Genomic DNA, 20,250 nt, shown 5'->3' with positions numbered 1-20,250 from the left:
TCTATCCTGTTTGCCCTTCTGAATGAGAATTAAGCATCTTCGCTAGGGTCCTCCTTGTTGTTTAGGTTCTTTAGGTCTGTAGATTTTAGTATGTTTATCCTATATTATATGACAAATGGAAGAGGATCCAGGTAGTCCTGATGGGACCTGATAGGCTAGTGTCAGATAGTAGGGGAGGAGGACTTCCCCTATCAATGGACTAAGGGAGAAGGATGGAAGCAGGGAAAGAGGAGGAGGATGGGACTGGGAGGGATGAGGGAGAGGGCTATAACTGGGATACAAAGTGAATAAATTATAATAATAATAAATATAGAAAAGAAAAACAGATAAAGAAAACATAGTACATGTAAAAAAAAAACAAAGACAGTATATTAAGTGTGTATGTGTGTGGAGTAGATGGTTTTCTAAGCCTTAGCATCCTATTTTGTTGTTCAGGTTGACATCAAATAACTCTCCTGCCTCAGCGTGCCCATTGCTGGGATTACAGTTGTGTGCCACTACATTCAGCTGCTTAATTTCTATTTTTGTGGTATTGTACATGTGCCCTACCACTGAGCCACACTCTACCACCAAATTTTTAATAATTTTTAATTTTCTATTTATTGTTGTTATGTGTGCATTAGAGCACATGTGTGTTCCTAGAGATAGAGCACACACCAAGCCGCTTCTTCCCCGACCCCCACGCCCATTGAAAGAGAACAACTTGCCGGAGTTCCTTTTCCTTCTACCTTGGGTTCTAGAATAATACTCCAATTGTCAGGGTCCACCCCTAGGCATTTTTTGTTTTAAGACAGGATCACAGGATCTCTCTATGTAACTATGGCTGGCCCGAAACTCTCGATGCAGACAGAAGACATGGAAACAGGCATCTAACCTTTTTTTTTTTTTTTTAACATGGTCTCATGTAGATCAGGCTGGCCTAGACCGTGGTACATAGTCAAAGGCTAGCCTCGAACATCCTGTCTTCACCTTATAAGAGCTGGGAAGATCGTCATGAGCCACCATGCCCAGCTCAGTGTTTTGTATGCGGATTGGAACTCTTGTTAACAAGTCTACGGGCAACCTGACCTAGCACACAAGGATTCGCCAACTATACTGGCAGCCATCTTGCTTGTAGTCCTCGAGGACTACAACTCCCGACATGCCTCACGACAGCGCCCCTTTATTCACAACAAATCCCGACGTGTCTCTGGGCGGCCCAGAGTGGAGGGTTCTAGAAGGCGTGACGTAGGGGTCGAAGCGGGCTCGGAGGCGGGTTCTCGTGGGCAGCGGCGGTGGCTGCCACTGAGGGGCCTGGTGACACGAACGACTGTGGTCGCGGACTCAGCCTCGCCTGGAAAGGCATGGCGGCGCTCGGCCGGCCCTTCAGCGGCCTCCCTCTGAGCGGCAGCGCGGACTTCCTGCAGCCGCCGGCGGCCTTCGCGGGCCGGGCCTTCCCGCCGGGAGCCGCCGGCCATGACCTGGCCCCGCGGCCGGGCGTCCGCCCTGCGCCGAGCAGCCCGGGTGGGAGAACGGCGCGCGGACGGTGAGGAGCCGGCGGGGCGGGCCCGTTAACCCCGTGGGGACGTTAACCGTGGGTCCCGGGACGCAGGGTCGGCGACCTGCCGAGGGACCTTCGGCCTGGCCGCCGGCCGGGACAACTTTGAGAGTCGCTGGGACACTTGGGGTCCTCGTCGGCAGCGTGGGGCCAGAGATGGGTCCTGGAGGCGTGCACAGCTGTCACCGCCCCGACAGAAGTGACAACTTCAGATCTCCTTGTCTGTGGTTATTTGGAGTCTCCGGCAAGACGTGATCGCTTGGAACCTTGTGTCGGTCCCTCACGGCCAGGGAAGGGAGTTTTCAGTTTGTGGCGGGAGATGCCGATAAGCGAGGCGAGGAAGACAGGATGAAGAAATCCTAGTCTTAAGTTCTCGTCTTGGTTGACCGATTTGTTTTTGTTTATTCCAACAGCGTTTCCCTTCACTGTAGAAAGAAACACAAGCGGTTGGCAGAGGATGATGAGTAAGTTTCAGGACCGTTGGTCCTCTTTGTGATCGCAGTTTACGTGCATCCTAGTTTACGTGAAAAAGGTCAAGTCAAATGTATCTATTTAAACTGGTGCCTTTTAGGAGCAGAAGCTGGGTGGCCGGCGTAGAGGAAAACTCATTGTAACCAGTGTACTGTTGAATTTTAAACTGTGGTCACAGACACAGAGTTTACAACAAGAACGGAAAGAAAACAAGAGACTATGTATTGGAAGGGCTTGTAACTTGTTTGTTACTTCCCCATAGAGAGTTCATAAACTTAAAGTTGACGACTGTGTGCTTACGATTGTTTACGTTTGTAGCGAGAAACCTGTTCACAGTGCAGTGCGTTGGGGCTTTGTTGTTTGTTTTTACTGACTTTTAGCTTATTCCAAATGAGTATGTATGAGGTCTACCAGTATGTAGCCCTGCCTAGCCAGGGCTATGTAGGGTAGGCTGGCCTCAAACTTCAGGATCTGCTTGCCCCTACACGTTGAGATTAAAGGCCCACATGCCACCATGCATCAATACCTGCTTTTTTTCCTCTTCTTTTCTTAGTCGTTGTTATTACATATATACACACGTGCCATGATAGGGATGTGAAGGTAGAGGGCAGCATTTGGAAATTGATTCTCACCCCCCCTCCCCATGTAGGTTCCAGGATCAAATTCAGCTTATCATTTAGGTGGCGGCGTCTTCACTCATTGAGTCATCTTGCTTTTTTGTTTTTCCTGTGCTCAAATCTAGGGCTTGGGGCATGCTATGCAGCTGCTGTCCCATTGAACGTCAGTTATCCGGAGCCCTGCTCTGGATAGTTTAACTGTCTGTACGATTCTACCCCTACCACACCCTCTGTTGTAGAAACGCAACTCTTTTCCAAAAATGATGGCCTACTCCAGTCATCCTTAGTGAGATGGGATCCCTGAGAGTTTGAGGCTAGCCCTGGGCTACACACTGAGACCTTGCCTCAAAGCACAAAACAAAGCCAGTGAGCTCAGCACTTGGAAGGAAGGTGGAGGCAGGAAGATCTGACATTAAAGGCCATTCCCTGTAACATACTGAATTGTGGCCAGCTTTGGAAACATGACAGCTTATCTTAAAAAGAAAAAATTTAAAACTTTTTGAATCGCCTAGATTTGTTGATACTTAGACTCGTTTAAAAAAAAAAAAAGCCAGAAGCTGGTGGCACACTCCTTTAATCCCATCAGAGGTAGGTGGATCTCCAAGGCCACGTGAAGAAAGATAATACAACAAGCAACCTGCAATAAAAAAGACAAAGTCTGAGAAAACAAAACAAAAATGCGGTGCTTGAAAGTTACCTTAGTTTTGTGGCTGAGTAAGGGAAGGTAGACTTGGGCTGAGGGAAGCAGAAGTCCATCTTGGATGTTTTTACTCTCATACAATCCACCTTTGCTTTGGTTGGCTTTTGGTCTGGTTTGATTGGGGTTTTTTGTTTTTGAGGCTGGCCTTGAATTAGGTCGTCTTCGAAGTGCTGGGGTTAAATGTGTGCACCACCACTGCCCTGCCTTTTTTGTTTGTTTTGAGACAGGGTCTCACTATTTTGTCCTGGAATTTACTATGGCTTTGGCCACTTACCTGTGCTTCCTGAGTGTTGGGATTAAAGTACCAATATTCCTAGCCTTGCTAGGTTTTTTTGGTTTGGTTTTGTGTGTGTGTGCGGACGCATGCATATATGTGCCTATATGTGATATGTGCATATATGTGGAGGTCAAAGGTTGACTTCAATCATTCTTCATGTTATATTTGAGGCAGGGTATCTCACTTGAATCCAGAATTTGCTCTATGATTTCTCCATTTCCTGAGTCCTATAATTGCAGGTGGGCTACCATGCCTACCTGTCATTTACAAGTATACTTTAGTCTTCATGCTGACACAAACGTGCTTTTAGTCACTGAGACATCTCCCTCACCTGGTTTTTGAGACAAGGTTTCTCACTGGCTTGGAGCTAACCATGTAAGCTATGGTGAGGAGTCGAGCAGAACCCAGGGATTTCTCTCTCTCTCCCTCTCTGGTGCTAGTATTACAAGTCACCATGCTTGGCTTTTTTATGTTGGTCCTGGGGATTGAACCCAGGTCCTCATACTTACATGACTAGCGCTCTTCCTGCTGAGCTGTTGCCATAGGTTAAAAACCCCTAGATCAGGGGATTTGCTAAGCCTTGGGATTGCTATAGATAACTCAGGAACGTTATTTGTCTTCATAGTGCTCTAGGTTATTAAGTTATTGGTTCTAATGTTTGCTTAAATGTATAGAAATTAAGCCAGGTGCAGTGGTGAATGCCTTTAATCCCAGTGTGAGCCACCTGATATGGGTACTGGGAACTGAACTTGGGACACCTGCAAGAGCAGTGCATGCTGTTAACTAGTGAGTCATCTCTCCAGCTTCAGGAAGCCTTTTAATTCACAGGTTTTTAGGGCTTAATCACTATTGATCTTTAATTGTTAATTAGCAAAGTAGGTCTACAGGCATGAAATAACCTATGGTCAAAGAACAATTTCATATATTAATTGTTAGGTGTTCTGAAAATTGCCTATTCTGATTTGTTACGCTTTTTCCTAGCTGGTGTTTCACAGGCATGTGCCACCACACACAGCTTAAAGCCTTTTGTTTTTGTTTTTGTTTGTTTGGCTGGTTAGTTGGTTGGTTGGTTGGTTTTGGCAGAATTTCATGTAACTCAGGCTGTCCTGAAACTTCTGTATAGCTGACACTGGTCCTAAATTCCTGATCTTCCTGCATCTTGTCTCCTAGATATTTCTAGTACTAGAATGAGATAAAAATTCTAAATCTAACATAGTAAATTCAGGTTTTTTTTAATGCAAGTTTAAGAAGCATTAATGTCAGATTTTAAATTCCAGAGACTTGAATATTGATTTCACAGTGTTAACATAGATTTAAATTTTTCTCTTATAAACATGTCCCTTCGTCTCCTTTGACCCTCAGTGTAGTGGCTCTGAACCGGGACTGATGAGTGGGAATTCTGGTTATGTGGTCAAGAACTGACACTACACAGGCTGCTGCCGAGCAGCAGGTCTAAACACTTGGAAGAAGAACGGGGTAAACGGCAGCCAGCGTCTGCCTTGCTTTCAGCTTGCCGTGCTCACATCATAGTGCTAATAAGTACAAGTCTGTGTAAGAGCTTAAATAGTTAACCTCTGTGCTTAAAAGGCAAGGAATTTAATGAAAAGGTACAGTGATAGGATTCTTACTCTGATACTTTCTAGGCCCTCGTTTCCAAATATCTCCAAAAGGGAGAAGCTAGGTTTGAGTTCTAAGGTCTCTTAAGTACTAATATAGGTAGGATGCAGATGGACTAGGAGAAGGGTAGATCCCATTATTGGTCAGGGACAGATGGCCAAAGGCAAAAAACTTATGTTAGTGGCCTGTTCTTATGGTACTGGAAGCATACTTTAGGAAATGTGTGTGTTTGGTGACCACCACACACTTTGGGGCTGGGGGACAACTTGATGCAGCAATGACAGAGTGTGGCTGGATCAAAAATTGCTGCTTTATTGTCTCTTGTGTGTATGGGTAGTTTGCTTGTGTGTCAGGGCAGAGTATAGAATTCAGTGGAACTGGAACTATAGACATTTGTGAACTACCTTATAGGTGTTGGTAATTGAACCTATATCCACTGGAAAAGCAGCCAGTTCTCTTAACTGCTGAGCCACCTCTGACCCAACTTTGTCTTTTTTATTGCGATGCTTGTTGTCTTATCTTTCCTACAGATTTTTGTCCTTAGCCAGGTGCAGTAGCACACTCCTGAATCCCAGTACCCTGGCTAAAAAGAATTTCTTAATTGATTAGAAAAATTACTTACATTTCATCTGAAATGGGATTTTTTTTTCTTTCTTCTTGCTTTTTCTTCCTTCCTCCTAGGTGTCCAATAAGAAAAAAGCGAATGACCGAAGCTGAACTTTGTGTAGTTGCTAATGAATGGGTTCTTGGCACACCCCAGGGTATAGAAGGTCATGGGGTGAACACGTGTCCTAGTGGCCTTTCCGTACCCAGCATGCTAGATGCTGTCTGTGAAGAAATGGATCAAACAACTGGAGAACCGCAGTGCGAAGTTGCCAGGAGGAAGCTTCAGGAGATTGAGGACAGGTACTGACATTGCAGGCTGCTTGGTGCTGCTGTTCTAAACTGGGCAGGATCATGTGGTGATGCTGGAGACAGGGAATGGAGGACAGACACTTCATATGGTAAAGCAAGCTCTAACAGCTTGACTAAGCATTTTACTAACCATGTCAGGATCAGTTCTCTACGAAACATTCTTCAAACTTGACTCCATTCTAAAACTTTTCTGTTAAATGAACTGCTGAAAGTTCTTCCTGCCTGGGAGAAAAGCAGCCTCATTTGGTCACTTTGCTCTGAGGTGTTGCTTACTTGATGTCTCACTGTAGCACCTGCGATTTTAGTCTTAGCCTCAAACGTTATTTACTACAAGGACGTACAATACCTTGACTAATGTTTCTTCTTTCTCTGCCTCATTACTTATTTAGGATAATTGACGAAGATGAAGAGGTTGAAAGTGACAGAAATGTTAGCCACCTCCCAAGTCTTATCCTTTCTGATACCATGAAAACAGGCTTGAAGAGGGAATTTGAGGAAGTCTTCACAAAGAAAATGATTGAGTCCATGTAAGTACATAATGACTCAGACTCAGCACAGACCTGGAAACAGAGGGTAATGTGTCAGATTAGAAACAAAGCCACAAACCATAGCACGTTCTTTGGGGGTCTTTCTAGAATGTTTAGCTCTTCGCTTTGTTTTGTTTTGGGGGCGGTGGGAATGTTACTCTGTAACCCAGGTTAGGTTCGTGTTCACAGTCGTCCTCTCTTAGCTTCATTTGCTCTTGATTTAAAACATAATTTAAGCTAGACAGGGTCTGAGAAACCCCAGCAGAACTCAAGAGGCAGAGGTATTAGTTTCCAGGCTGTCTGCTCTACATAGTGAATTCTAGGCCAGCCAGGGCTACAGAGTGAGATTTTGTCTTTAAAAAAAGGAAAAAAGAAGAGAGAGGGGAAAAATAATGACAAAACACAACATATTTAAGATGGGTGTGATAGTACCAGACCAGACTAAGCTATACACTGAGCTCTGTATCAGAAAAGCAAGGACTAGACAAGTGACCCGTGGAAGAGTGCTTGCGGTGCTGTGTAAAGCCTTGGGTTCTGTTCTCAGCACCACACAAAGGAAAGCAGAAAATAAGCCCAGAGTTTAAGGAGCTCAGTTAACTTGTTTGTTATATTTTGAGAGTAGAAACACAGAAACAGCAGGTGAGAGGACAGGTGGGCTTAGGGTGAGGAGTAGTAACTAAGGGAAAAGAGGTGAGAGGAGGAAACAGGCCAGCAAACACAAGAGCCTACCAAGCAAAGTGCAGACTGAAGACAGCTTCATCTCCATTGTGGAAGGCGTGAGTCCTCATTGTGTGCTGTGCTGTAAAGTGCGTTTAAGTGCTGCCTGGGAAACCTGGACTGAAGCTGAGTGTGGGGATCCAAAAGGCGCCCTGGGGACCTAGCGCTCAATAGTGCAGGCGCTTTGCCCTCAGGCAGAGTGGGAGCAGTACAGCTATTGCTGTGGGGACCCAGAAGGTTTTCAAACAGGCCGGAGCCTAAGTTATAATTAACTGCTCAGCCCTGAGGGTGTGTCAGTGTTGTAGCCACTGTGTATGCAGGTCACATCGCCCTCCTGCTCAAAATAGTGTCTGCTGCTCTCAGTAGTTTTCCAGAACTGAGCCTTTGAGAGTATTCCTCATTGTTACTTTCTTCTTATTTACTTCTGTGTCCCAGACAATTTTTCTTATATCAAGGGTAAGGAATTTTTCTCTACTTTGGAGATGGGTGCTCATGTAGTCCAGGCTAGCCTAGAACTTCTGACCCTCCTGCTTACAACTTCCAAGTGTTAGGATTACACGTACTGCTCCTAGCTATGGTTGGGAAAAATACATGATTTTGCATGTTTAGTGTCATTGTTTTGGTTTAACTGCAAAATGTTCTACTTTACAACTATAGGAAACAAAGGGCATCAGAAATTAAGTTGGTCCAGGATTTCATTTTCGTGTACAGTGACTTAATATACAAAAATCACCCACAGGGCTAGGGAGGTAGTGTAGTACTAGAACAGTTGCTCAGCATGCATTAAACTCAGTGTCACAAATCAAAACAAAAAATTATAGTCATGCAAATCTGCGTATTAAAAACTTTTCTCTAGGTGTATTATTATAGCTAGTGGTATAGATTAGTGGTCCTTACCATGTAAGGCTTTAGTTCCATTCCCCTACCTCAAATAGAGCATTAAATTAAATCAAGGGCCCTATTTTTCTGTGTTTTGTTTGTTTTGTTGTTGTTTGTGACAGGGTCTATGTAACTCTGGCTATCCTGAAACTCACTATATAAACCAGGCCAGCCTTGAACTCACAGAGGTTCACCTTCCTCTACCTCCTGAGTGCCAGAATTAAAGGCATGCACCAATACACCCAGCTCATGGGGCCCTGTTTTTCACATTGGTAACTTACAACATTACAGCTATTCATGGCATCTTTAAGGCTGGTGGGTTGATTGGTTTAAAATACATACAGGGCTGGTGAGATCACTAAGAAATAGAGCACATACATGTGTGAGGTCCTAGGTTTTGTGTGTTTGAGGGGTGGGAACAATGCTCACTTCTTACAGAACATCCTGCTCTTACAGAGGACTGGGGTTTGATCCCTGCCACCCCCCATCAGGTGGCTCACAACTGCCTGTAGTTTCAGCTCCTCCTACACACATGTTCACATCCCGGAGAGACTCAGACATGCATGCACATAATTTTTTTTCTAAGTCCAGTTTGAATTCTCCTAAATATCGCTAGCTCTCTTTAAAACAAAACAAAACATGGATAGCTTCACAGATTTTTGTAACATCCTGTACAGTGTCCATGCTAATCAGTATCATTCCTAGTATATCTGCTGCTGCTAATGTGAACTCTTTTTAATTCAAAGATTTAAATTTATATAATGAGAAGTGATGAAAGACATCACGGTCAAAAATAACAGAAATTGTTTCAGTAGTTACTTGGGTAGAGATGCACAAAAAACAGACCTTAACTTCTATCTAACTGCAAGCTGTTGGGTAGTGAACAGGAGCTGATGACAGCCTTTGTCTGCATGTCCTAAAGGTTGAACTGCTTTCTATCCCAGGAGCCGTCCTTCCATGGAGCTTGTGCTCTGGAAACCTCTCCCTGAACTCCTTCCTGAGAAGCCAAAGCCATCATCTAACCCTAAGAACTACATGGGAGAGAGCCAGACAAAGCATGCAGCTGCCGGCACTGCCTTCCCACAGAGAACTGAACTGTTGCTGGAACCTCGGTGCACAGACACACCGCTTTACCATAGTCTGGAGACAGTTGCTAGCACAGAGGAAGAGATGGAGCTCTAGAGACCAGCTTCTGCTCCAACTTGGCAAGTTCTGGAAGGCTCCCATGTTCAGTGATGAGCCTGCCTGTGTAGTCTAGGGACCTGAAAGTTTTATGAAACGGGTGTAGTATCTCCCCCTGTGGTGTGGGGTGGGACTGTCATTGTGGGTAGCCGTCTGTTGAATTCAACTTTTTGCCAAGGAAGCTTATCTCAAGGGAAGTTCTGTTTTCTAGCAGGCTTATCCAAGAAATATTAGTCTTTGTAAAGACAGATGTAGATGCTGGATGTGTTATGTGACTTAAGTCATCTGTCCCGTTGTTGAAGCCATTCATTCTTGAGATGATTACGTAGAGGAATGCTCCTAATTGCCACTGCACCCTGACAGCGAAGTCATGTATTGAGCTCCTTGTGGTTTCTGTACACCTGAGAGCAGGAGGGAAGATAGTAGTACTTTGAGTTTGTTCTGAAGGAATTGAACAGACAGGGAAACTTGTTTTGGCATCAGGTTGGTGTAGCTGTATTGTTCAAGCAGTAGTTTTTGGTATCCTTTCGTGACTGATAAGCTCAGTTGGTCAGTAATGTTTACACTTCAATTAACTTAACGTGAGTGATTTAACGAATGTGGGCTTACCCCCTCTGCAAATGCCTGTGAGAGAAGTGTCTTTTCATGAATCCTGAGTTCATGCTGTGTCAACTAAACCCAGCATTGATAGCTTCTAGAGTTTAAAAAGGGAAGGTTGTACTTGTATTAACAAGTTGAGTTTTTTTTTTTTTTTTTTTTTTTTTTTTTTTTTTTTTTTAATGTTGGTTGAAAACAGTAACTTAGCTGAGAAGAAATGGACAGGTGTCTTGGAGATAGCTACTTGTCCGGTGCTTTTAAGCTATTGATTGTGCAGTAAGCCTAAGTTAGTGGAGATGGCCTCCTGCCAGCAGGAAATCTTTACCCTTTAGTACCCAAACCAGGCTCAAGGTGTTCTTTGGAAATAACCAGGGTTAAGTTTTTAATTTCTCAGGAAGAGCTCTTCAGCATGGCAGGATGTGTAACGAAGGCATGACAACTCCTTCAGCGCTGTAGAGCAGTCTCTAACATAGCCGCTGAGGTAGTAAATAACTCTTTTTCTACAGCAGAAAACCTCAGTTTGGTTTTCATTTTCTGGGTTTCTTCTCCCTTTGTAGGAAAAGGAAAAAAAAAAAAAAAAAAAAAGATGTTTCTGTAGAGTAGAGGTGAGTTTTTAGAAACTTAGCTTCCAGGCATTTTTGCAACTCCTACTAAAGTCCCTCCTGTGGATGGCAGAGGAGGCCCAAGACCGTTCGTTAGACTGATTCTCCTCTTGCCTTCTCTTTGTTCCTGCCCCTCTCTTTCTGTCTGGATGTCAGGAAAAGGTTTAATGTTTAATATTTAAACAAAATATTTATGTCTACACAAAGTTACTCAAGCTTCAAACCAGTATTGAAACCAGTTGGAAACCAGCTAATAGTTTCTTCATCTCAGAGAGGTGAATGTAACTGTCTTCTGTTGAAATGTGCAAGTGTTTGACTCATGTCATTTGAAAAACTAATGGCTTGTTTAATGGGACCAACTAGTAAAGTTTATAGCCTTAAAGAAATATCTATGCTAAAAAATATTGGTACAGTTGAAAGACATGCAGGGACTGCCAAGAGTCTGGAGTTAGCCCCGTATTAGAGGGAAGGAGATGGCAGCTTCCAAAGGGCCCAGAATACCAGGACTGCCTCTGAAAGGCCTTAAGTGGCTTTGATGGGGTTGATATCTACTGGAGGATGTCTTTTAACTTGTCAGAAGTCCTTACCTGATGTGATCCTATTTCTGCAGGAAAGTGGATGTTTCATGCTCCTTTTGGACTTTTATCTACTTGCACGTTTGTACAAAAATCATCTTCATCCTTGTGGTTCTTACTCATTTGACCGCCTCCAGCCCCATGCTCTGTTTTCTTTTCTAGCATAAGGCTTTTGCTTTCTTTCCCTTAAGGTTTTCCTAAGGGATTAACAGGTTTTTTCATCTTGTATAGTTTCTTGCAGCATGGATCAAACATTGGCTCAATGTACTAATGTGAAGGTCAACAAGTATCTAAAGCAGGTGAGCTCTGATGAACAAATGTGTATTTTCTCTGAGTTTCAATCGGGTGTGTGTGGGGTTTTTGGTTCTTGGTTTGGGTTATTTTGTTGTTGTTCTTAATATGAAGAATAATATGAGAATCCAGCTCTCATAATATACATCAGTTTAAAACTGCTCATTCTTGAAAAGATAAAAATGTAAAATTTAGAAACATAAGTAGGACAGGACTTAGACGGCAGAGGAGAATGTTAACTCGCAGGTTCACCTGCCGCTCTGCATCTGGAACCTGGCCTGGTGAATAGTACAGACCTAGGAACATCTAGAGGATGTGTCAGCTTTACTTCAAAGATGAGAACCTGGTGTTTCTGTATTTCATTATTTTCAATAAAACTCAAGTGTTTTGAACTTTTTAAAGTATCTGTAATCTTGTATATATGTACATTAAATAGACTTTTTTCCTATCAGTGAAAAACTTACATCTGTCCTGCAAGTTGGTGAGCTGTTTCTTACTAGGCAGGCGGCTTGACCTTTGTGAATGTGACCGTGGCCCTGCTTCCCCTGAGTAGGGCTCTCCTGTGGGCCGTCCCATGCCGACCTTGGACTCTGCCTTCAGTATTTTAATGTGGACCCGGAGACTCTAGCTGGAGGGCCTGGGACCTTTAGAGGTGGAGACTGGCCCAAGTCTGTGATGTTGATTCATGTTTTTCCTTTGCTAAGAACTGGCAGGTCACTGGGTGGCAGTGTTGCCTACATATTTGGTCATTCATTGATAACTGGATCCTTGACTCCCAAGGCAGGGAGCTTTGTCTTTGGGTTGCAGTTGCAGAAAACAAGATACGGTTTTATTTTTAACCAAATTTTGAAAACTGTGGGTAAAAGCTATCTAACATAATGGGTTGGAAACTAAGATTAAAATAGATAGTTGTAGTTTAATATCTAACTAACCAGCTCATTGGGTCTAGGGTTCTTGCTTTTGACCAACTGTTGGCTTTATAGAAATTTTAGTAGCAATACCTGTGATGTTGTCATGGAGAGTTCACTGAAATAACCTGGTTCATTGAACCAGGTATGATGGTACTTGCCTGTGCCATCCCATCACTCAAGAGACAGAGGCAGGAGGATCACCAAAAGTTAAAGGCCAGCCTGCTCCACAGTGAGTTCCACGCTCCATGCCGCAGTGAACCACCACCCATGCTTATACAAGCAACCTTAATTAAACACGGTAGAATGCACTCATACAAAATGGAAGTGGAGTTTCTTGGGAGGAGAAGGTTCAGTTCAAGGGGAATGAAGATAATAGGGTGACTGTGATAAAACATGAATAGTAGGTTGTCAAAGAATTAAAAAAAAAAAAGTTTAAGTCACAAGGGCAAAGCAGGTAAGGTGATCCAGTACTGTAATCCTAGCATTTGGGAGTCGGGTGAAGGAAGGTCCCAAGTTCAGAGTCATTTTCTGCTCCATATTAAACATTGCATGAGACCCTGTCTCAAACAAACCAGGTCAGTCAGTGAAGTGCTTAACTTGCAAGCAACCTGAGTACAGGTCCCTAACATTCATTTGTTAGGGCTGGGAGGTATGCACATTTGTTATCCCAGCACTTAGGAAGGCAGAGATAGGGGGATCCCTGAGGCTTACTGGCTAGCTAATCTGCCCGAATTTGTGAGCTCCAGGTTCAGGGAGAGAGCTTATCACAGAAAATAAGTGGACACTAACTGCACCAGATACCTGATGCTGACCTTTGGCCTGTAACACTTGTACTTATGGGAATGCATACCTGTACATGAGTATGTACACACAAAATACAAAAATACATCTCAATAAAGTCAGAAGAATAAAGAATTGAACTGGTATTTGAAATACTCCTGGGACAGGCCATGTGTCTGCTGTCTAGCTCCAATGGCTCATGTTAGAAAAGCAATGAGACAGGTGCATAGCTGTTTTTTTGAGGGCCAGGGAATAGAGTATTTGGCTTCGTCAGGGGGAGAATGTTAATTTTTAGATCTAGCCACTCAGTTTGGTGTTTCAATATGAAAATATCCTTGAAAAGCAGGTGGTTTCTCAAAGCAGATCAGGGTATCGTTTTTGGTCATCTGTGTAGGAAATGAAATCCTGAAAATGCACACACTGTCCTGTCCTGTTAGTACAGCAGCCGCTTCGTTGATGTGATGCTATTAGTTGTAACTGATTTGGGCTTAACCTACAAATGCTTGTGTTGTGTGGACAGAGGCAAATCTATCTGCCTGTATAATCCCCAAGTAGGTTATTGGTCCTCACGTATCGAGTGAAGGTGAGATAGTTTTCAGTCCTGACACTGGAACCTGGCCAAAGTGAGCTTGCATTGCTGAGCACCGGATTGGGCTGTGCACTCGCCCTCAAGTTTGCATGTGAAAACCCTACTGTCACAACAGTCAACACATGACCTTGTATTTGTGATATGGGTATTTTAATAACCCAGCACTGCCCACACCACCACCACCAAAAAAAAAAAAAAAAAAAAAAGTGATTAGGGTTCTATCTCTGCCACTAGTAGCTGTGGTCAACTGGCCTGAAGAATCTGTAGCCTACTTGACGCTGCTGACTGGAAACTCAGAATTTTTTTTTTTTATCTGTAGATTTATTTTGATCACCCAAAAGTAATCTTAATAGGGAAAATATTTTTAAATGCTAAATGGGGGCAAAATTATTTCATCTGCCTATATGGGTATTAAAAAAAAAAGTCCTCTGCCAGGTGCACCTGTGAGGGGTGACATCATTGTCTCAGGGCTTTTTTCCTGAATGAATCTGTGTATTTGTTTCAGTTCTAGAGGTGGAACCAAGGCTTCACGCATGCTAAAAACATAGCCTCAATCCAGTGCTTTGAAGTAAGCCCCTTTACTAAGATTCAGTAAGGGATTAAAACCTTTCCAAAGTACATGAGATAAACCTGAACTTCTCAGTGCTAGCAGGTATGACGTGCATTTAACTTGAGGCATGTTCAGCCTTTAGGGACACCAATGTCCCTCTTTCCAAGTTGTAATTGATTATCCGTCTCCCCTCATTTAATCTGCTCAAGAGTTGGGAGTTGGGAGTCTGGGAGTCTATGGTACTTCCTGATAATGGCAAATCTTGATATATGATGCCAAAACAGTAGTTGAAGCTGTAGCTCAGTGGTATAACTCCTGCCTAGTAGGCAGGTAATACCCGGCACTGCCCAACTACCACCAAGATTTAAAAAATATAAACAAAAGTGGTTAGGGCTCTATCCTGCCATTTAGTAGCTGTGGTCAGCTGGCTGAAGAAACTGTCTCAGAATAAGACTTGGGGTATTTACGACAGGAGTTGAAGGAGGTGGCAATCAATGTGGAAAAGCCTTCAGTGACTTTAAAAGGTGTATGCTCACTTTAGTTGGATAAGTAACCCCCTAACAATGAAGAAATACAACAGCCCTAAAAAACCACAAAACAAGGATGCTGCATCGCTTTTTTAATTGCATGGGTAGTTTTAAATAAATGGAGAAAGCACCTTACAGAAGCTACTCTAGCAAGAAGATTCCATCAAGCATTTACATAGTAAATTTCTATAATTGTACAGAGTCTTGATCTTCACTTGAACAGAAGGAAAAACTTCCTTAGGTTGGTGTTTCTCTGCTTGTAAACTAAAGGAAGCTGGCATTGGGGGGGAAATGATAAAAGGCCATTCATAAATCCCATGTCCACTTTAGGACATGTCAAGAGGCTGTTGTGGAGGTGCACACCTGGGTAAGTCCAGCACTTGGGAGGTGGAGGCAGGAGGGTCAGGCCTTCCAGCCTCACCTCAGCTACATAGTTTGAAGCTAGCTAGGAAATGGTAACTGTCAAGTGACCGTCTCTGTGTTGCAGACAAACTATCTTTAAGATAAACTAGAATCTCAAAAGCTGTAGTTCTGGAATATCTCTGAATACCTTAGACAGCTGGGTATTAAAAGACAATACTTGAAAGTCATCTATGAGGTTTGAAATACTTTAGAGGAATTCTTGAAGGCCAGACAGCCTCTACGTTGGCCTCTCTGCTGTCATCCAGGGCAGTGTATGGTCAGGGAAAGGGAGCCACTCTTGGGTGGCTCTTTAGACACTAATCAGCTGGGGAAAGAGTTCATTGGCAAAAGTGTCCTCCCAAGAATGGTCTGTACCAAGTGGAGAAGACATGTCACTGAAGGGAGAAGAGGAGCCCTCATAGCCACAGTCACTGTGAGCTTCCAGCAGGGAGGAAGGTGGTCTCAGACAGTGGCTAGATGAGAGCAGGTTTGAGATGCCCAGCTCTGGAATGAAGTCATCTTCCAAAGGTTCTTTCTTCACTGAGACAATGAATTCAGGGTGATCCTCTTCTGAAGAGCTGAAAGGTGCTTCCTCGATTTTCACTACCACATTAGTTTGGCTCTCTGTCTCAGAGGGGATCTCTAAGACTAGAGGCTTGGTGTATACATGGTCAAAACGAATGAGTTCATTAATGGCTTCCAGCTTGGCTGATGAGGTCCCCACTGACAGAGAAAGGGAGGTTGGTAAGGAACTAGGTCCTTCTGGGTAGACCTCTGGGAGTTCCTCCAGATTGGCAGACTCTGGGGAAGGACATTTGAAAAACATGACAGGGTCCAACTTGTCCAGAATGCCCAAAAGGATATCGGACTGCAAGAGATAAAACAGTCACTGTTAGAATGAGACAGTCTACACCAGGAAAAAGTAACTGCTTACCCTTAACCCCACCAACACGGACTTCTCCATTTGCTGATGTCACACATCATCTAGATAGCGCAGACTGAATTTTACCTCAGAGTCTGAAGAGTCGACAGTGTCAGAATCCATGGGAAGATGATCTGGGGAGGTGACAACTGGGCCTGCACCTGCTGCAGAGGTGCACGTAGTCTGAGTGCTGCGGACTCAGCAGACCCGGCCACCGGCCTTACTCCACTCCCCTGGAACGAAAGACCAGAGTGGGTACAGCCAGAACACCTGGCAGCTTGAGTCTCTGCTCTTCAAAAAGCTAGAAAGGAGCTGAAATGTGCTTGCTATGCAAGTGTGAAGACCTGAGTCCAAATGCCCAGAACCAGTAGAGCATGACAACTGTGCCTGTAACCCCAGCACCAAGGGAGGCATAGACTAGAGGCTGACCAGGGCTTCCTGGCCACCAGCCTAGCTCCAGATTCAGTGAGATACTCTACTTCAAAGGAATAAAGTGCAGAGTGGTGGGGCAGGACAGCCAACATCCTCCTTTGACCCCTACATATGCACAGACATGCACATAACCCATGCCACATAACCACACCAAAAATAACATAGCATATGCCTATAATCTTAACACTTAGAAAGTGTTAACGCTTGGAAGGTGGAAACAGGAGGAATACCAGCTACATAGCAAGTTGGAGGCCAACCTGGGCTGCATGAGACCCTATCAAAAAAAAAAAAAAAAAAGACCAAAAAGCAAGTCTCTTACAGTTGTTTGTGCCTTTAATCCCAGCCCTGGGGAGGCTAAGGCAAGAGGATCATGAGCTCAGCTCAAGGCCTAGGTTACACACAGAAACCAAAACCCTACCAAATCTGATTGACTGATCTTTGTGTGTTCATTCTCTTTAATGCCTGCAAGGTATGGCTTACTGGCTAGGTGTTTGTTATTTTACCACTTGTTTTGAGAGAGCCATGTAAATTAGAGCAAGATTATTAGGATGTAGTAATACTTCCGTAAACTCTTGAAAAATAAATATCACAAGAGAGAAATGTTGCCTAATTTAGGGAATTTTCAAGACTGATCAGCTAGGCATGGTGGCACATGCCTGTATCAGAGGTAGAAGCAGAATAATTGATGCAATTTCAAGACAAGCCAAAATTAAAGACCCTGTCTCAAAAAGGAAGGAAGAGAGAAGACTTGATTGGAAGTCCAGAACACTATCTGGTCATGTCACAATTCCCACAAGATTTACCTTGGACTCTGCCTCTGGAACCTCTTCAGTAGCCAGTGCATCCATTCCCAAGCGCATTCTTAGCTCCTGGTTTTCAATTGCAAGGCCATGAGTTTTTTCTCGTAAAAGCTGATTTTCTAGCAGGAGCTTTTGGTTCTGTAAGAAAATAGAGAAGAGACTATTAAAACATTGGGTTCTTGAGCCCACTGGTGGTGAACGACTATAATCCCAGCACCTGGGGAGGCAGGGGTCGAGTTTGAGTTTGAGGCCAGCCTGGTCTACAAAGAGTCCAGGACAGCCAAGGCTATAGAGAAACCCTGTCTTAAAAAAGAAAAAGTGTGCTTCTTTCAGTAAAGAATGGGCTTTAAGTTTTGCTACAGTTGGTCTCTTTATTGAACTGGTAAATTCTATGCCCTTGGGCAGTTGTTCATAATTATTGTGTCACTGGTAGCAAATGGTATAGATCAGTAGTAAAGTGCGTGCCCTACCATCATAAAGCCCTGGGTTTGACCTCCAGCTAGCCTGAACTAACATGGGTGGTGCATGCCTGTAATCCCAGCACTTGGGTGATACCAGCAGAAGGAACAAAACTTCGGTGTAGCAAAGGGGCATCTTTGGCTATACAGCATGTTAGAGCCCAATTTGGGATACATCAAACTGTCCCCAAACTAAGTGCTGTTGAGTGCTCAGCAGGTTGGGGCAGGAAGGACAGTTGTCCAAGGCCAGTCTGAAGAAAACAAGGCAAGATGTTACTACTACCAGGTTTCAGCCAAAGAAAAAAGAAAAAGAAGATGGCAAGGTGGTTCATGCCAGCCTGAGACCCTATCTCAAAATAACATTTAAAAAATCTTGAACTGGCAAGTGTTGATAAAGTGGTAGTGGTCCAATAGCAAAGAATGGAGGCAGCCTAGGTGCCCGCCCATCACCAGCTCAATGAAACATAAAAATGTGGTACACGCCGTGGATTATCCCTCAGCTGTACAGAAAAAGGAAACGAGCACGAAAAGCATCGGTTTGGGAGGTATAATGAGCATCAGGAGTTCCTGGGGACGGAGAGATATGAGGAGAGGGGGCAGGTAAATGACAAGGAAGAAAAACCAACTAAAGCAGGCTGTTGGAAATGGCTAACGTTAGCTAATTCTCAGCCTGCACAGTAAGGAGGGGTGGTGGGCTGTACCAGAATAGTTTTTTGATTTTTTTTAACTGCTTTTGGTATGATCCACATTTTAAGAACCAGCTGATTAAAATTTCAAAAGAGCAAAGGTTAGTTAGCAGAACCCTAGAAGAAGGGCAGCTTTGGTGAGCCTTTGGCAAAGCCAGGAGGCCAACCACCGATCTAGCCAAGCTGGCTAATCTCTGAGCATTCTATCGACAGAATCTAGCCGCCAGGGTTGAGTCAAGGCTGCCTTCACCCCGTATCTGCTAGGCTAGTTAAACTTTAAATGGCACTTTTGAGATGTAAAGGGCCGAAGCAGCTTGGGATGGGCGGGGCACCCCAGAGGCTGATATGGAAGGGAAGAAAGCATGGCCTGAAGTCTCTTTACCTCTTCTTCCAAATCCACCACTTGCTGCTCCAGCTCGCTCATCCGGGCTTTCTTTCTATCTCGAGCAGTCTGCGCTGCTACTCTGTTTTTCAGTTTCCTGGGGAGGGGGGGCAAGGAACATAAGGAACTGAGTCATCTCCAGCGTTTCTGTATCTCAATTTGTAAACGTGGCCAGCTGGTGCTTTCGCTGACCTGACAGAAGACCGAGCAGCGGCAGGCACACTCGGGGCTTCCGTCCGTGGGCCTCGAAGACTGCTCGGTTCTCTCCCGCCGGCTGGCCACCGGGCTCTCCTTTCACCAGCGGGCTGACACATTCCCGTTGCGTCATAACCTACTTCTCTCTCTCTCCCCCCCCGCCCGCCCCCGCGACTTTCCAGTTCTAATTCCGTCCTACAGGCTTCGCGCTGGTGCGACATCAACGAGGGCGGCGGGGGCGCTGCCAACCGTCCCTCCCCAAGCCCGGCTCGGGCTGCCGAGTTCCAGTGACTCGGGTCCCAAAGCGGCTGCAGTGACAGCCGCAGCAGCCCCTGCCCGCGACCACGACCAGCAAGGATCTGCAAAGGGCCGAGCGTCCGCGCGCGCACACACGCACACAGACACACACACACTCCGCGCCGCTCTCCAGAAACAGGAACTAGGGACGGCTGCGCCCCCGCGGATCGCGCCCCGCCGCCCCGGCTCACCGGCGCAGCGCCTTCTCCTCCGGGCTCAGGTGCGTGAGGCGCTGCCGCTTGCGAGCCTGCGGCGCCCCGGCCGCCTCCGAGCTCGCGGCCCGCGGGCCCGGCACCATGAGCGGCAGCGCCCGGCCGCCCGAGGTGGGCTGGCCGGACAGGAGCAGCACTTTGGGGGCCGCCGTGGCCGCGCTCGGCGCCGCTGCCACCACCACCATGGTCAGGAAGCGTCTACGCCAGCGCGGCCACCGCCCCGCGGCCGCCCGCCGCGGCCAGCCTTTCTAGGGTCGTGGCCGTCCGCGATTGGCCCGCGCGGCGTGACGCGCGGCCGTGCTGCGCGTCTATTGGCCCCGCGGGCGCCGGGGGCGGGCTCGGCGCGGGCGGGGCGGGTATCCAGCGTGGCTTGGCGGCGCTGTCCTCCGCGGGCCCGAGGGCGGCCGGACGGCGGAGGCCTGGCTGCTGGAGGCCGGGGTCCTCGGCACACGCGTCCCCACCCATCTGAGGCTGCTCGCCCCGAGTGCCAGGCGCTCCTTGAGGCCGGATTCCAGGCCGAGCCTCACAGATCGCTACCGGACACCGACCACACTTTAACGTCCGGCGCCACGTCGGCCCCTAGGGCAGCAGAAAATTGAGCCG

General features: G+C 45.6%; 2 protein-coding genes across 2 annotated transcripts; one reads left to right on the top strand and one right to left on the bottom strand.

Annotated features, from left to right (window-relative positions):
* Positions 1-1,214: 1,214 nt before the first annotated feature.
* On the top strand, positions 1,215-11,905 carry Ccdc117 (coiled-coil domain containing 117). Its single transcript, XM_021632654.2, has 5 exons — positions 1,215-1,525; positions 1,951-2,001; positions 5,901-6,125; positions 6,524-6,661; positions 9,202-11,905. The coding sequence occupies exons 1-5, from the start codon at positions 1,344-1,346 to the stop codon at positions 9,437-9,439; spliced, it is 834 nt and encodes a 277-aa protein (XP_021488329.1). The 5' UTR covers positions 1,215-1,343; the 3' UTR covers positions 9,440-11,905.
* A 3,031-nt stretch (positions 11,906-14,936) lies between these two features.
* On the bottom strand, positions 14,937-19,864 carry Xbp1 (X-box binding protein 1). Its single transcript, XM_021632740.2, is given in 6 exon segments — positions 14,937-16,131; positions 16,273-16,380; positions 16,383-16,418; positions 17,421-17,555; positions 18,944-19,040; positions 19,627-19,864. Coding segments are annotated over 6 exon segments (1,140 nt in total). The 5' UTR covers positions 19,833-19,864; the 3' UTR covers positions 14,937-15,573.
* Between the last annotated feature and the right edge of the window lie 386 nt (positions 19,865-20,250).

Source organism: Meriones unguiculatus, chromosome 12, assembly GCF_030254825.1.
Source record: "Meriones unguiculatus strain TT.TT164.6M chromosome 12, Bangor_MerUng_6.1, whole genome shotgun sequence".
In the NCBI taxonomy this organism is placed as follows: Eukaryota; Metazoa; Chordata; class Mammalia; order Rodentia; family Muridae; genus Meriones; species Meriones unguiculatus.
This window is presented reverse-complemented; position numbering and strand designations above follow the sequence as displayed.

Excerpts from the sequence above, each read along its gene's own strand:
- Ccdc117 (XM_021632654.2), top strand. The coding sequence starts at position 1,344 with ATGGCGGCGCTCGGCCGGCCCTTCAGCGGCCTCCCTCTGAGCGGCAGC. Across the intron at positions 2,002-5,900 it reads CGGTTGGCAGAGGATGATGA|GTGTCCAATAAGAAAAAAGC; the intron begins GTAAGTTTCAGG and ends CCTTCCTCCTAG. Across the intron at positions 6,662-9,201 it reads AAGAAAATGATTGAGTCCAT|GAGCCGTCCTTCCATGGAGC; the intron begins GTAAGTACATAA and ends TTTCTATCCCAG.